We start from the raw sequence: 14,166 nt of genomic DNA on the forward strand, positions 1-14,166 counted from the left end.
GCTCTCTGGCTTGGCCATGCCTTAGTCCGTCCTTTTCTGTGAGAGCAGAATGACATGGCTCTAGGTGTCTGAACAGCACTGCCCCCTGCTCAAGGCCTGGCTTCCCCAGTCTTGCTGCCCCTTCCCCCAACTTCCTTTTCCTCTCATGCCTACTGCCCCTTTAGCTACAGACCACCTTGCCCCTTTCTGCCTGGGGCCCATTCCTCCCAACTTTGTTCTGTTCTGCAATTATCCACCAGCCTTCCTGAGAGCAAACAGAAGGTTCCTTCTGGAAGCTGGCACCATCCCAAGGAAAAAAAATTCCTTTATTTCTTCTCATACCTGCTCCTTGGTGGCCATGTAGTTGTGGGTTTTCATGCTGTCCCCTTCCAGGCCTAGTACTCCCCCAGAGAAGCAGTCTGTCCTATGAGGCTCTGTGACGTTGGTGACCAACAGATAGCTGGACACAGAGTCAATAGAGGTGAGTGAATGACTGCAAACAAAGACATCTGCTTTATTTGTTTTTGGTCAGTAGCACATACTGTTTCTCAAGCATGGTGGTCCCATGCTCAGAGGCATATGGGTGCCCAGCTGGGAACTGCAGGGTACACAGGCCACGTCCTGGGGTCTGTGGTCCTATGATGAGTCCTTTCTTCAAGGCTCCAGGAAGGATGCTGCTCCTCAGCCCTTCAAAGAGAATAGCCAGAGTTCAGCTGAGCCTTCTTCTGCTCCAATGATGGCCCAGACCAGGGCTGCAAGAGACCTTAGCCCTGTGCTTTCTAGGCTCCTACAGACTGCATAGGATAGTGGCAATTCCCCAAGAGCATAACTGGCTACTAGTTAGTTAGCTGGCCTGGGACCTGAAGTGGGTCTCTCCACATTGCCCTGCAGGACAAAAGCCCTTTACTAAACACATTCTGTAGCAATAATAGCCAACACCACCTCTTTTTCTTCAGAGGCCCAGTTCCCCTCTCCACCCTCACAGTGGCATGCCCGACCCCCACCCTGGTATAGTGCAGCCTCGTCCACTTCTGCTCTGCATTAGCAAGGGCCTCCCTGTTCTCTAGTTTAACAATTAGGGATTTTCTAAAGAGATACGGGAGAGTGCACCTGTGCAATCATGTTTATACTACAGGGAGCTCTGCATACAGGTATACAGCTTTGTATCTGGAGGGGGCCCTCGGGTGCCCTGAGTTGTCCCAGGAATGCTTATGTTATCTAAGTGCTTTTGGAAGGTAATCTTTTCTGATTACCTATCAGATCACTCCTATCTTACCTTTGCTAGGGACCATGTTCAGTGAGCTGGCAGGGGGCACTTTCCAATTAGTGTGTCTTAGTCACAGGGAGTCCTGTGAGCCTGGTGCCAAGGCCTGCACTGTGTCGGACTACATGCATGGTTTAGGGGTGGCTCGGGGCCCCAGCTGGCCTGTAATGTAGCCAGGAGCTCGCAGAGGATTTGCTTTCCAGGAGCACTCGGTGTAGGGCCAGGAAGGAGAGGCTGAGCCTGGAGGTCCCAAGCCTCTTTTAGGCATGTGCAGTGACAGAGGCACACTGGAGCTTCCTGCACTCTGCTTTCCAGGAGCACTCGGTGTAGGGCCAGGAAGGAGAGGCTGAGCCTGGAAGTCCCAAGCCTCTTTTAGGCATGTGCAGTGACAGAGGCACACTGGAGCTTCCTGCACTCTGCCCGCCACCACCACCACCACCACATTTCCCATGTTTGCAGTAGGTGCTATGAAGATACACGGGTGGGGCGGCACAGGGACTGACAGCGGCCACTGACACAGGGTGAATGGAGCAGGGCTTGGAGCTGCTGCTGGGGAAATCTGGAGGGTTAGCAGGGTAGCCCTTCTCTCAGTCCCCAAGCTGAAAAGTAAGAAGTTTACCACTGGCTTCAGAAAGGTGGACAGACTTCATAAGCCCAGCCAGCCAGAGCAGCATAGGGGATAGGTCCCAAGGACATGTCTATGGTCCTTAGAGTAGTGAGGCATAGCTCTGAGTCAGGTGGTGGATGGGACATCTAAATGACGGGGCCCAGGCACAGACTGTCCCAAGCTCATACACTAAGGTGGTGACCTCACCTTGCGGGCAGTGCTCACACAGTGCTGGTATGCCTTGACTAGGTCCGAGCACAGAAGTACCTCATGCAGATGGTCACGGTAGCAGCGGAGGATCTGGGCCTGTAGGCCGGAACATACAGGCTCCACCCTGCGGGGCCTGGGGGATGACAAGAGCAGATAGTTGACATTAGAAGGCATGGGAAGCAAGAGCTCACACTTAAAACCCAGAAAGACACTAGGATAAGCTCTGGATGTCCATCCATACGTCAGCTCACTCTACAAGTGAGGAAGTGCAGGGTCTGGTCCTATGGCCAGTGGCCAATGCTGAACAGACTGGAGTGTAGGGCTGTATGATGGCTGGCTGCTGCCCTAAGTCCCCAGTGCCACCAGGATGTGTGAGGGGCCTGGTGGGCAGGAGCCTCAGTTGGAGGACACAACACTGGGCAGCCTCCTAGCTGGCTGGGTCAGGCTCTGTCTGGGGGGGGGTCTTCTGTGTATTGATGACCTGACACCATACACCATAGCCATATGACAGGAATGCCATTTTCCCCACAAAACCCCTGTTCTAATTTTACCAAAAGCATCAGTGAAACAGGAAACCTACAGAAATGTCTAAAAGATAAAACAAAAATACACTTCTCAGAGATAACTGTAGTAATGTTTTGAGGCACTTTACTATCTTTTCTTTTTTCCTTTATCAAAATAGTTTTGGAATCTACAACAAATGAATATGCTGACTTTCTGTACCTATGATGCAAAACAAGTGATAAAAAGTAAACGATAGATTACACCATTACAGGTGCTTCCCAGACTCCCTGTGGCCGCTTCTGAGCTGCAGATCATGTCCCGAGCCTTTTTCATTCCACTTACTTACCCTCCGCCTCCACCCCCCTCCGTGCCCTCCCTCTGCTCTCTGACTGTCACACACCCAGTGTCCCTACGACTCACGCGCACACAGCTACACACTCATGCATCTCACACACATTCGCACACGCATAGCTGCTCCTCGTTCACTCGCACACTCATTCCCTATGTCCCTGCATAGCCACCCACTCCCACACACTCATTCTCACTGCCTCCCACACCCACACACTCCACACGTCCATTCTCTCACACTCAGCCTTCTCCTTTACCACCTTCATCAGGGTCCTGGGCACACTTACTCTTACATGCCCAACCCCCAGCAGCTCACTGGTGAAAAGATGCGCCCGTTACCACTCCCGGCTCTATGTGGCACAGGCTATTTGTTCTTCCCCATCTCCTTCTCCCACATGAGAAAACTGTGGTATGGAGAAGTTCCATCACATAGCCAGTGTGTGGGGAGGGTATATTTATTGACATTGTGGTGGCGCCATCCTCTCATCAGCTTTCCAGTGGGTTTTGACCCAAGCTCACCCGGGGTTATAACAGCTGTGGTGGACTTGCAGCGACACCTGACAGTAAAGCTGCAGTGAGCCATTAGTTACATTCCTGGGCAATAAAAAGGATGGCTATTCTGCAAGCTGTGTTCCAGCCTGGCCTGCTGTTCTGCCCTGCACCTCTGACTTTAGTGTCAGCCATACAGTAGACCCCAGAAGGGGTAGTGCTGTCATCAAGATAACTCAAGCAAGTCAATGTCATCAGTTAAGAAGAGCCAGCAGCAGAGTCATCAGGGGCTTAGGAAGTAGGTCTGCCTGTGTGTCTCATGTTCAGGCCAGGGGTCTGGATGGGCACTTTTAGCATGCCATTTGCTCCATAATGCTGCCTGGGGTCCTTCCTTCTTCCTGATCCAGCCCAAACCATAGTCATGATACACTGTCCCCTCTGTAGGGATGGTGTCTCATTTAATAAGGACTGACCTTTCCTAGAAACCTCACTTATCCAGTTCACCTTTCTCTGCTGGACAGAGTTGGTCATGGCCTTTAAGACATGTGTCCATGAAGAAGTGAGAGCCCATGTTTAGCTGAGACAGTAAGGGTCAGCCAAGGTCTGAACAAGTTAGGAGGTTTGCAGCAGAAGTGGGCAGGCTGGCTGGGCTGCTGTGGTAAGCTGCCAGGCCACAGGGGAGAAAACCTGCATACAGGGTGGAAGCCCCTATCCTCATAGTTGTGCTCAATATTACCTACAGGAGACTCTTCCCAATAAGCTCCAGCGAGGTCACCTGGGGTCTTTGCCTCTGCATTGACATCCCACGGTCAGACACATGAGGGAGACGTACCATTTGGATGTGGTTCTTTTCTCTTGAGGCCCTGGAGAGCCGGTTGCTGGCCCTGTGGGTACTGTGGGATCACCTCCTTTGTAACTTTCCAAGTGCTTGTGGAATGGCTGCTTTGTACTTTTGGTACAAAGACATCCAGTCATGGGCCTTTTGGAGCTGTATGGCCTTGGAGGACAGAGTTCTCAGTGGCATTCTGTCTCAGACAAGTGCTCTCTATGAGCACTGCTCTGAGGTCCCCCAGAAGCATCCTGAAATCTCAGCTTGTACCCATATCTCATCATCTCCCCTTCTGGCTCTGTTCTCTGGCTCATACCTGGGAAGGTGTTGTTGTCCTCCCTGCACAAAATTAACCCTTCATAGTGGTACCTTGACTGTCAGCTATATTTGGTGGACTGTATTGCTGCCAGATCTTATGTTTCTGAAACACAGCCTCTCACCTGTATAGGACCTCAGGGCACAAGTGCTCTTCCCTTCCCCCATGTGACCTTTGAACATTGTCAACGGGTGCTGGACAGACACCACAGGCTATCTCAGCTCTAAGTGGTATGAGACTTACTGTCTTTATTGAGAAGGTACCCTGGCGGTCCCCTGGGCCTAGCTTGAGGCACATTGGGAGCCAGAGCTCTGACTCAACCTCCCCCTCCATACTGTTATGACAGAGCCACTAATAGATTATGCTGAGATGCAAGTGGGCAGGAGTGGAGTCATCACCAGCCCCTTTTCTCATGGTCACTAGAGCGGCCCACCTTTCAGATGGCTGCTTTCTTGGCTTCAAGTGCCGATAGGAGGGCCTGTGAGTGGAGAGCAAACTTCAGAGAATACACAGTGGGTTCCTAGGCAAGGAGAAACTGGGCTATGTGAAGTCTGCCTCCTGCCCAGCACTGCCACTGCTGAGGCCACAGTACATCTCTCCGGGAACTTCAGCTAAGCAGGAGCACACACGGGCAGGCAAGTGTCAGCAGAAGTTTCAGCCATTGTGTACAGAAGGTGCTGAGGGGAGGGAAAGCTCCTGAAGTGAACCTTTCTCTGAAGCAGGTAGGGCTAGCCAGGTCAAACCATTCGGAAGCAGGGGTCGAGTGGCTTCACCCTGTTCAAGGTGATCTGTTTCACCCCGAGTGGGTACCAAAAGCTCCAATGAATAAGAACACCCCTGTGAATGGACGCCAGTTTAGGTGGTTGTAGAAGTACTGCTCAGCTGACCTGGGGCATACAGTGTCAACACACACTTAGTAAATTCAAAGTCCTATAGCAAGAATGGCACAAAAATCAGGTCCCCAGCAGCCACAGCCCTCACCCAGAAGTAGACATGGCCTTAGCATATCAGGGGCCAGGAGGTTTTCTGTTTCTGCAGTGCACATCTATATTTCTGCTTAGCTTCCACCAGTAAGGATCCCATATATCTGCCACCATAGAAAGGGGCTGGCCTGGGAAGAAGTAAGCCCTAATGGCTTCTGCACACCTAGAGGTCAAGAGGCTTGGAGTTTCCTTTACTGTCCACATCCTTTCCAGCCCTGGGAACATGACCTTATTTGGACATTGTGTGGCTACAGACACAGTAAAGACAGGTAGCAGAGAAGTAGAATGAGTCAAACCTAGCGGTAATCTAGTTCACACTCACATGAGAAGAAAAAAGACAGTGACAGACACATAAGACGGTTGTGTGAGGACAGAGGGGGAGACTGTACTACACTTCACCAGCCAAGAAGTGCAGAGGCCTACCACGAGTATCTGCAGCTCCCACACTGGATGAGAGAGCCGGCAACTGCTCACACCTTACACTTGGACTCTTAGCTCTAAAACTGAGAGAATGCACGAGAATCTGAAGGCCTCACAGGAAGCAGTGTAGACGTGGTGGAGTGGAGGATGGCACCAGCTTCTGAGCTACCAAGCACCTACCGTACATATGCCAGAATGAACACCAAGCTCAGTAATATCTCTGACCCAACCTTGTGAGGCACTGTCCTCACTAGTTTTATGTCAACTTGATACAAGCTAGGGTCTTTTTGGTATAGAGGGTTGTAATTGAGAAAATACCCTCACTAAATTGCATTTTCTTGATTGATGATTGATGTGGGACGACCCTGTTCATTGTAAGTGGTGCTGTTTCTTGGCTGGTAGTTTTGAGTTCTATAAAAAAGCAGGCTGAGCAAGCCATAAGGAGCAATCCAGTAAGCAACACTCTATGACCTCTGCATTAGCTCCTGCCTCCAGGTTTCTGTTCTGTTTGAGTTACTGTCCTGACTTCCTTCAGTGATGAATAGTGATGTGGAAGTATGAGCAAAATAAACTTTCTCCTCCCCAAGTTGCTCTTGGTCATGGTGCTTTACCACAGTAACAGTAATCCCTACCAAGCCAAACACTCTCTGCACTTAGAGGTAAACTGTGGTCATGAGCATCGTCAAGAGAAGGAGCAGTATCTCATGAGTAGCTCTATAAAGAGACACTTTGTTTCATAAATAGCCCACATCTTGAGAGACATCTAGGGTGAGGGACAGCCCAGGGAAAGATGATGCATCTATCCAGGTAAACAGCCTAGGAAGAAAAGCTAACTCACATGGGAATGCAAGTAGGTAAGGTCTTTCCTATTCTAATTAACCAGACCATATTAGGAAGTACTGTGTCCCCGACAATGTACATCACTAAAACTATAACATGTCCCTGAAAATACAAACAACAACTTTGTGAACTAGGTGTTATTACCTCATTCCATACACAGGGATGAGTCTCAAAAAGCCTAAGTGGGCCAGATGGTGATGGCACAAGCCTTTAATCCTAGCACTTGGGAGGCTGAGGCAGGCAGATCTATGTGAATTCAAGGCCAGCGTGGTCTACAGAGCGAGTTCCAGGACAGCCTCTGAAGTTACACAGAGAAACCCTGTGTCAGGGAAAAAACAAAAAAAGTCCTAGTTGTTTTCTCAAGGGCATGCAGCAGTAAGACAGAGGAACGATAAGAATAGCCTGGTGTGTCCATGTCCATAGCCTATTCTTCACCACACTCAACTTTTAGAAAATGTCACAAAATCCAAAAGAAGAGACAATCAAAGGTACAAGAAAGAAACAAAACACAGGCTCATACCACAAGGTATGTAGGGCTTCCCAATGGGCCAAGCAGCTTGTTGACTCCACATGGAAAGGGGTGTTGCAGGGAAGGTGCCACACATGTGAAAGCAAAATAAGGGGTAAGTCAAGGAATATAAGGTCAGAGTTAATAGAGGCCAGAGAGGTCAGGATGTTCCCTGTTCCCATCCAGGGTCACTATGGGAACAGCATCTTCCCTTGCTGTCACCTGCACTGCAGCCTTGGCAGGCAAGAGGAGGCACTGAAGCAAATCCAGGGTGCTACTCCTTCCTCCAGCTGCCTCTCACGAGGTACACACTGTACACCTGCTCTCATGCAGCCCTAGTCCTTTGTGTCTCTTACTTTATTTAATAAATGGAATCTCATCAACTTATCCTTCTCCTATTATCACTGCTGACATCAATCTGATAATATTGGTCTGGTATGGAATCTGGCTATTATCTGTCCTCCTGATATTTAATTTCAAGGAAACATTGGTGGGGGACCTTGGAGCAGGCTTTTTATTATAGCAGCAGCAACGAGATTTCACATGCACTAGACATTCATCTCCGTCAGGTCGTGTCCGGCTGCGCAGAGGCAGCTTCTATTCCATTCTGCAGCCAGGGCGAAGATGCGTTGAGACAGGCAGGTTGCAAGGGACTGGGTTAACTGGCTGCTATCGACCACGTGCCACTCAACCTGGGTAAGTGGGACCCAGGGATCCATCATTGATCAACATGCCACTCGGGATCACTGTCAGTCTGGTCTCCAGCTGTGCATCCCTCAAAGAACTTAGGCCCAGGGCTAAGTGGGATGAAAAGCCGGGGAAGGACTGTAAGTGTACTTGTGCCCCCCACCCACCAGATATGTGGAAGGGCAGGGTCCTTTCAGTGTCGCAGAGGTAAGGAAGGAAACAGCAGGTTACTGTGGTCTTTAATGTCTTGGGGTGACTGTACTGGGACAGATATCCCACAGTAGTCTCTAGCTGTGGTCTGAGGCTCTCAGGCATAATCAGGAAGGGCCCACAGTTGGGACTGGAGATGGATCAGTGGTTAAGAGAGCTTGCTGCTGCCGGGTGTTGATGGCACATGCCTTTAATCCCAGCACTTGGGAGGCGGAGGCAGGCAGATCTCTGTGAGTTCCAGGCCAGCCTGGTCTATAGAGCTAGTTCCAGGACAGCCTCCAAAAACAATACAGAGAAACCTTGTCTCGAAAAAACAAACAAACAAAAGAGAGAGAGAGAGAGAGAGAGAGAGAGAGAGAGAGAGAGAGAGAGAGAGAGAGAGAGAGAGAGAGAGAGAGAGAGAGAGAGCTTGCTGCTCTTCCAGAGGACCTGAGTTTGGTTCCTAGCACCCACATGACTTATAACCACTGCTTATAACCACCTGTAACTCCAGTTCCAGGGGATCTGATGCCCTCTTCTGGCCTCCTCAAGAAAGGACCCTTGCTAATTCTGCTCCCTTCTCAAACTTTCTCTCTGGAGCCTTAAACATCTCCCATGTGGAAAATCTGTCCTCTCTTGGCTGGTTCAGCACATGCTTATCTGCTCTGCTCCTACAACCCATCCATGCTGACACTCACTATAGAGGGTCTTTCTAAAAGCAGGACCATGCTGCTGCTCTGAAGGACTTGGGCCTGCTTTTTGAGGTCTGCTTTACTACTAGCAAAGAGCCCCAGAACCCAAGGCCTAACTACCTATGCCCAGATCAAGGTTCTTTTGTATTTGTTTGTTTTTCAAGACAGGGTTTCTCTGTAGCTTTGGAGCTTGTCCTGGAACTAGTTCTTGTAGACTAGACTGGTCTCGAACTCACAGAGATCCAGAGGGCTAGCCTTCTCCAGGACATGTACCTCTCAAGGCACATGGAGGCATGCCAGAACCTTCCTCTGTCACTGCTGGGAGATCACCTAGGCTGCAGTGGGACTCACTGTCCTCTACAAGGACCAATGTGTTTGATTACTTTGTGCTGCAAGAACCTGAAGTTGAAGTTGCATGTGGGTTCTAAGGGTTCTGATATAGGACACCAGTTGTGGCTGCAGCCTGTGTAGAGCAGCTCACAGTGGCTGTCACACTGCCTGGCTCTATAGTGGCTTTGACTAGTGCTGTGTGCATATTAATGTAAGGAAGGAAGCCAAGCACTAGGAATGCTGTTGGGAGTAGAGGGCACGAGAAGACCTGGTGTAAGGGAGTCTTGGTATTTTGCGGTGGAGGTCATGCTCTGTAGTCTGGCTAACATGCAGAGGCCAGGGGAGCATGGCTCTTAGAAAAAGCTATGGAAAGAGGGAAACCATTGGTGCTAGCTGACTAGTGAGGTACCCCTTGGCCTAAGACAGCTTAGCTGATTTAAGTAGAAAGACCCTCTGTATAATGGAATGGGACCCGACAAGGGGAGGCACTTCAACCCCAGAGTCAAGCTTCTGGCCAGCAGTTTCCAGTATCTGCCAGTAAGAGAAATATTGAGAGGCCTATTCTTCAGGGCTCTGGCTCAGCAGACTGAAGCCAACTCCAGCAGCAAGGAGAATCCCACTCTTAAGGGCCATAGTCTGGCACCCTGAAGCTTGGCACCCAGCAGCTCCGAGGGGTTCTTGGGAGCCAAATATTTGGCTTATAGACATGCAGGCTGGTTGAGTTTCTCAGATAATTTTTGAGGTTTCTGGAAGCTTCACTAAGAGCTATAAGCTTCAGTGTTTGAGGCTGAGGTCTTCTGGCTTAGCGCCCCTCACCTATGACCTATAGTGAGATCTCCTTTGACTTCCTGTCTTGCATCTCTCCTAATGGTCCTGTGAGTCCCGAATCCCACATTAAACTTCATACCCAGAATCCTTGAGATGGTCTGTAACAATACCAGATGGGCACGAATAGGTTGTCTATTTTGTCATCCTCCTCCTCCCCACCCAGTCCCCCCAACTCATCAACAGCACTGGCATCATTCTAGATGCAGGGACCCCAGCTCTTGCTTTATATGCTATGTCCTCCATCTGCATACACACCTACTTGTGAATGGTGTGTGTGGGAGCGCTGGCTCCATGTGACCAGTGAAACCCCATGGTGAACGGATAAGCCCACCTCAGCTCTAAGGGAGCCATTAAATAGAAGTAGAGATCCCACCTTGACCACAGCCAGCCAAAGCAGTTGAACCTGCAGACTGATGTAGTGAAGGTCTGTGTCGTGGGAGGAGGCCTCTGCTTTCCTATGAATTGACCCTAAGCTCTCCTAGGCCAGGTGACAATAGGAAGGAAGTGTTCCAGAGGCCCAAATGGTAGAGTGGGTTGTGTTGGATCTGGTGGATCCTGAATCTCACAGAAACTGCTTCTCGGCTCTCTGTTCTGGTCATCTGAATTCAGACCCCCCAGATTCTTCAAGACTTCCTAGCTTCCAGATGCTGCCCTGTTTTCTGCCTTCCATCCTCCACCTACCACCACTAACAGGGTGGAAGATCAAAACTGGAGTGCAAGGCAGCCTCCCCCCACCCCCCAACTTAGAACTCTTCACTGGTTCCTGCTGCCCATTAGAGTTGAGAACACTTAGTTGAGAAACTGTTGCTGTCTTCTGAGCTCCAGTTCCCAGGGGCTCTGGGTGTTTTCACTACCTCCAGGTCTCCAGTCACCCAGTAGACTGGCAAACCTACCTGTTTCCATGCTCGAGCCCACCTCTTTTCTACAGAGAACATCTGAGGTTTTGCTGTGTTAGGAAGAGTTCTATAGATGCAATGGAGGGCCTAATGTAGGCTTACATCTAATTCTATCCCTGTGCTAGCAGGAGTAGGCCATGGTGACCCACGGCGTGCAGTTATCAATCATTGGCTGCACTTCTGTTTTTTTTCCCTTCTCTGAAACTCTTGGCATTTCTCATTTACTCCTAGCACCTGTCAGCACTGCATGTAATAGCTGCTAATAAACTGGTAATAAGAGAAAGCACTATGGGTCATTCTCTTAACATGTGTGATGCTCTCCTGGGTCTGCACCATAGCTCCCATGCTTCCCTCTCTAGAACATTGTCTCTATCCCACATATGCTTTCACAGAGACCCTGGCGAGTGGCTGGTTCCTATCTCACTACTGCCCACCCATGAGCACCTGCACTGGCCTCCAACCTCTCTGGATCCCTCCCACTGGGAGAAGCATTCTTGAGTCTGTCTCTTCTGCTCAGTGGTCCTCACTGGGCTGCTGATAATGAGGGTTTCAGGCACTGCCTACCACCTACCTGAGCACCACACATGCATGCTGCAGTCTCTCTATTAAACAGCGGTGCCTGGAAGGCAGAAACCATAATATATTACCTTTGTTTCTACAGTTCTGCAAAGAATACCTAGCAGAAAGCAGATATTCCGTATCTGAAATGGGTAAGGAATCAATAATTAAGAGTCACAGGGGTTCTATTTTGCACAGGTTCTTGTGGCCGAGACTTGCGTGGGCTACACTTTTGTGTGGGCTGACTGGACCCTGCCCACTTTCTCTAACAATCAAATAGTTCTGTCCTAAGCCTTGCTTTCCTACCTTCTCTGAAGCTCAATGTGTTCCTGCTGCTTAACTCCCACCCTTCTGAGCCTGATGGTCTCTGTCGTATATGATTCATCCTCCCTTCTCCCCAAGGCTATATCCTCCTGTGTGTGAGGGACCTGCATACATGGGAGACCTTCCAGCAGCAGGTACCTCTCACTGCCTGCTGTGAAGTGTTCTGGAGCTCACCTGCAGGTCTGAGCCAATTGCATACAGTAGCATCCAGAAGGCATCCCCCTTGCCCCCATTAGGGGTACTATTATATGATGAAACACCATAAACAAAAGCAACTTGGGGAGGAAAGGGTGTATTTGGCTTATACTTCCACACTGTAGTCCATCATTGAAGGAAGTCAGGGCAGGAACTCAAACAGGACAGGAACCTGGAGGCAGGAGCTGATGCACAGGCCATGGAGGGCAGTGTTGTTTACTGGCTTGCTCAACTTGCTTTTTTTTTTTGGTTTTTACAAGACAGGGTTTCTCTGTATTGTTTTGGAGGCTGTCAGTCCAGCCCGGCCTCAAACTCACAGAGATCCGCCTGCCTCTGCCTCCCGAGTGCTGGGATTAAAGGCATGTGCCACCACCGCCCGGCCTCAACTTACTCTTTTACAGAACCCAGGACCACCAGTCCAGGAGTGGCTTACAGGCTTGCCTAGAGTCTGATCTCAAGGAGGCATTTTCTCAGTTGAGGTTTCCTCCTTTTAGAGGACTCTAGCTTCTGTCAAATAGACAGAAAACTATTAAGCACAGAGTATCTGCATGACAGGACTTCCTTCACAGGCACCCATACCCACTCACACAATCAGTGTGGCTAGCTGGACTGCAACAGCCCTGAGTCCAGATGCTGGACATTGCTTCAGTTTGCCATCCAATTGCAAGAGTGGATCTGCAGTGCCTCAGGCTCCTGAGATAAACTGTCATCTCAAAAGACACAAGACAGGGAGGCTTAAATACACTTCCTCGTGGGTGGTTTAAAGCTGGGTCTGCCCTGCAGGCACCCTCAACACAGCCAAACCCTCCCCCAACTCTGACCTCTGGCAGCCTCGCTGTGCACTGCACCAATACCAGCCTCTTGAACCCCCACAACCTGGGTTCCTAACTGCTATAAACACTCTAGTCTTCCACACCTAGACCTTGGGAATACTTTGAATTCTTTCAGTATCTCCTCTAGCCTGGCAGTGCATACCCTGTCTTGACATCCTGGGTGCCTCTTGTAATCTGCCTCCATGCTGTCTGCCAACATTATTCCTAGAGCTCTGCTCACTCTCTGTCCCCTCCAGATCAGTGGCCATTCTGTACCTGTACTTTCTGCAGCCATCTTCAGTCTGTCTTAATGAAGTCCAATGTCAATCCATTCTCTCAAGGCTTGTGCCTTTGGTATTGAGTCTGAAAAGTCACTGTCAAACTCATGTCCTTTAGACTCTCTCCTGTTATCTTCTGGGAGTCTTATGCATTGCATTTAGGTCTGTGATCCATTCAGAGTTGATTTTTGTGAAACTCACTGTTTCTGGGATTGTGGAAATGTTTACAGCTGACATCTCACCTGTGGGCCCTGTCCCTCCCCTGCCACCCTTACCAGAACACATGTAGACACTGGGGCTACATGGAAACATTTGGATTGAGCTGTGTGTTTTCCAGGAAGACACCTGGACATGACCTGGTTCATATGTGGAGACAGCAGGTGAAAGTTCCTGTCCTGTGACTCAATAGGGGCCAAAGGGGATCCTTTCCAGAGCCTCCCTTCCCCTGAACCTCAGATGTCATTCAGGGCAAAAGGAGCTACAGCCATATGTTCTTAGTGCAGAAAGCACCCCAGACAGTCTTATCCTTTAATACCTGATTTTGACTTTGAACCAGAGTTGACCTCCCTGAACACAGTCACAAGGTTGGCCATAAGCTATGGGGGTCCAGTAGGACCCCTGACACACTGACCCCTGGAGAGGAAACTGATAATCACTAGTCATGTGATGGTCACAATGGGGCTCTGGCTGTTTTCTTAAACTGTCAACCTGAAGTCCTTGAGAGCTTCTGGGATGTTTCCAGAAACAGAAGACAAGGCCTTTCCCTCCCATCTAACCCTTCAACATGAGAAGAAGTGGGGTGCTGATGGAGAGGGGACCATGAGAACGCTAGTGGTGTGTTGCCAAGAGGGGTAAGGGGAAGTGAAAGTGTGGCCAAGGGCTCGGGAGAGGGCTTCTGCTGAGTGCAAAAGGTCACTGCCCAAAAAAGCTCCTATGCTGAGTATGGAAAAGCTGGTTTCCTGCTTTCTGGAAGGCCTTTTAACCATGGAAAAGGGCTAAGAGCTCTCAGGTGTTGGGAATATTAACACAGACTGTAGACAAAGATGGAAATACTAAAGGATACAGTTGTGTGTGTATGCG

General features: G+C 49.8%; 1 protein-coding gene across 1 annotated transcript in view; it reads right to left on the minus strand.

The window, feature by feature from the left end:
• Positions 1 to 473: 473 nt before the first annotated feature.
• Chchd6 (coiled-coil-helix-coiled-coil-helix domain containing 6) overlaps positions 474 to 14,166 on the minus strand; it is a 218,924-nt gene continuing 205,231 nt past the window's right edge. Inside the window, exons 7-8 of the mRNA XM_040737696.1 lie at positions 2,058 to 2,193; positions 474 to 666 (exon numbers count right to left, since the gene is read on the minus strand). Coding sequence (XP_040593630.1) covers positions 661 to 666; positions 2,058 to 2,193 — 142 coding nt within the window. The 3' untranslated portion in view covers positions 474 to 660. The remainder of the gene's footprint in view (positions 667 to 2,057; positions 2,194 to 14,166) is intronic.

This window comes from Mesocricetus auratus, unplaced genomic scaffold (genome assembly GCF_017639785.1).
Source record: "Mesocricetus auratus isolate SY011 unplaced genomic scaffold, BCM_Maur_2.0 Super-Scaffold_100676, whole genome shotgun sequence".
Taxonomy (NCBI): Eukaryota; Metazoa; Chordata; class Mammalia; order Rodentia; family Cricetidae; genus Mesocricetus; species Mesocricetus auratus.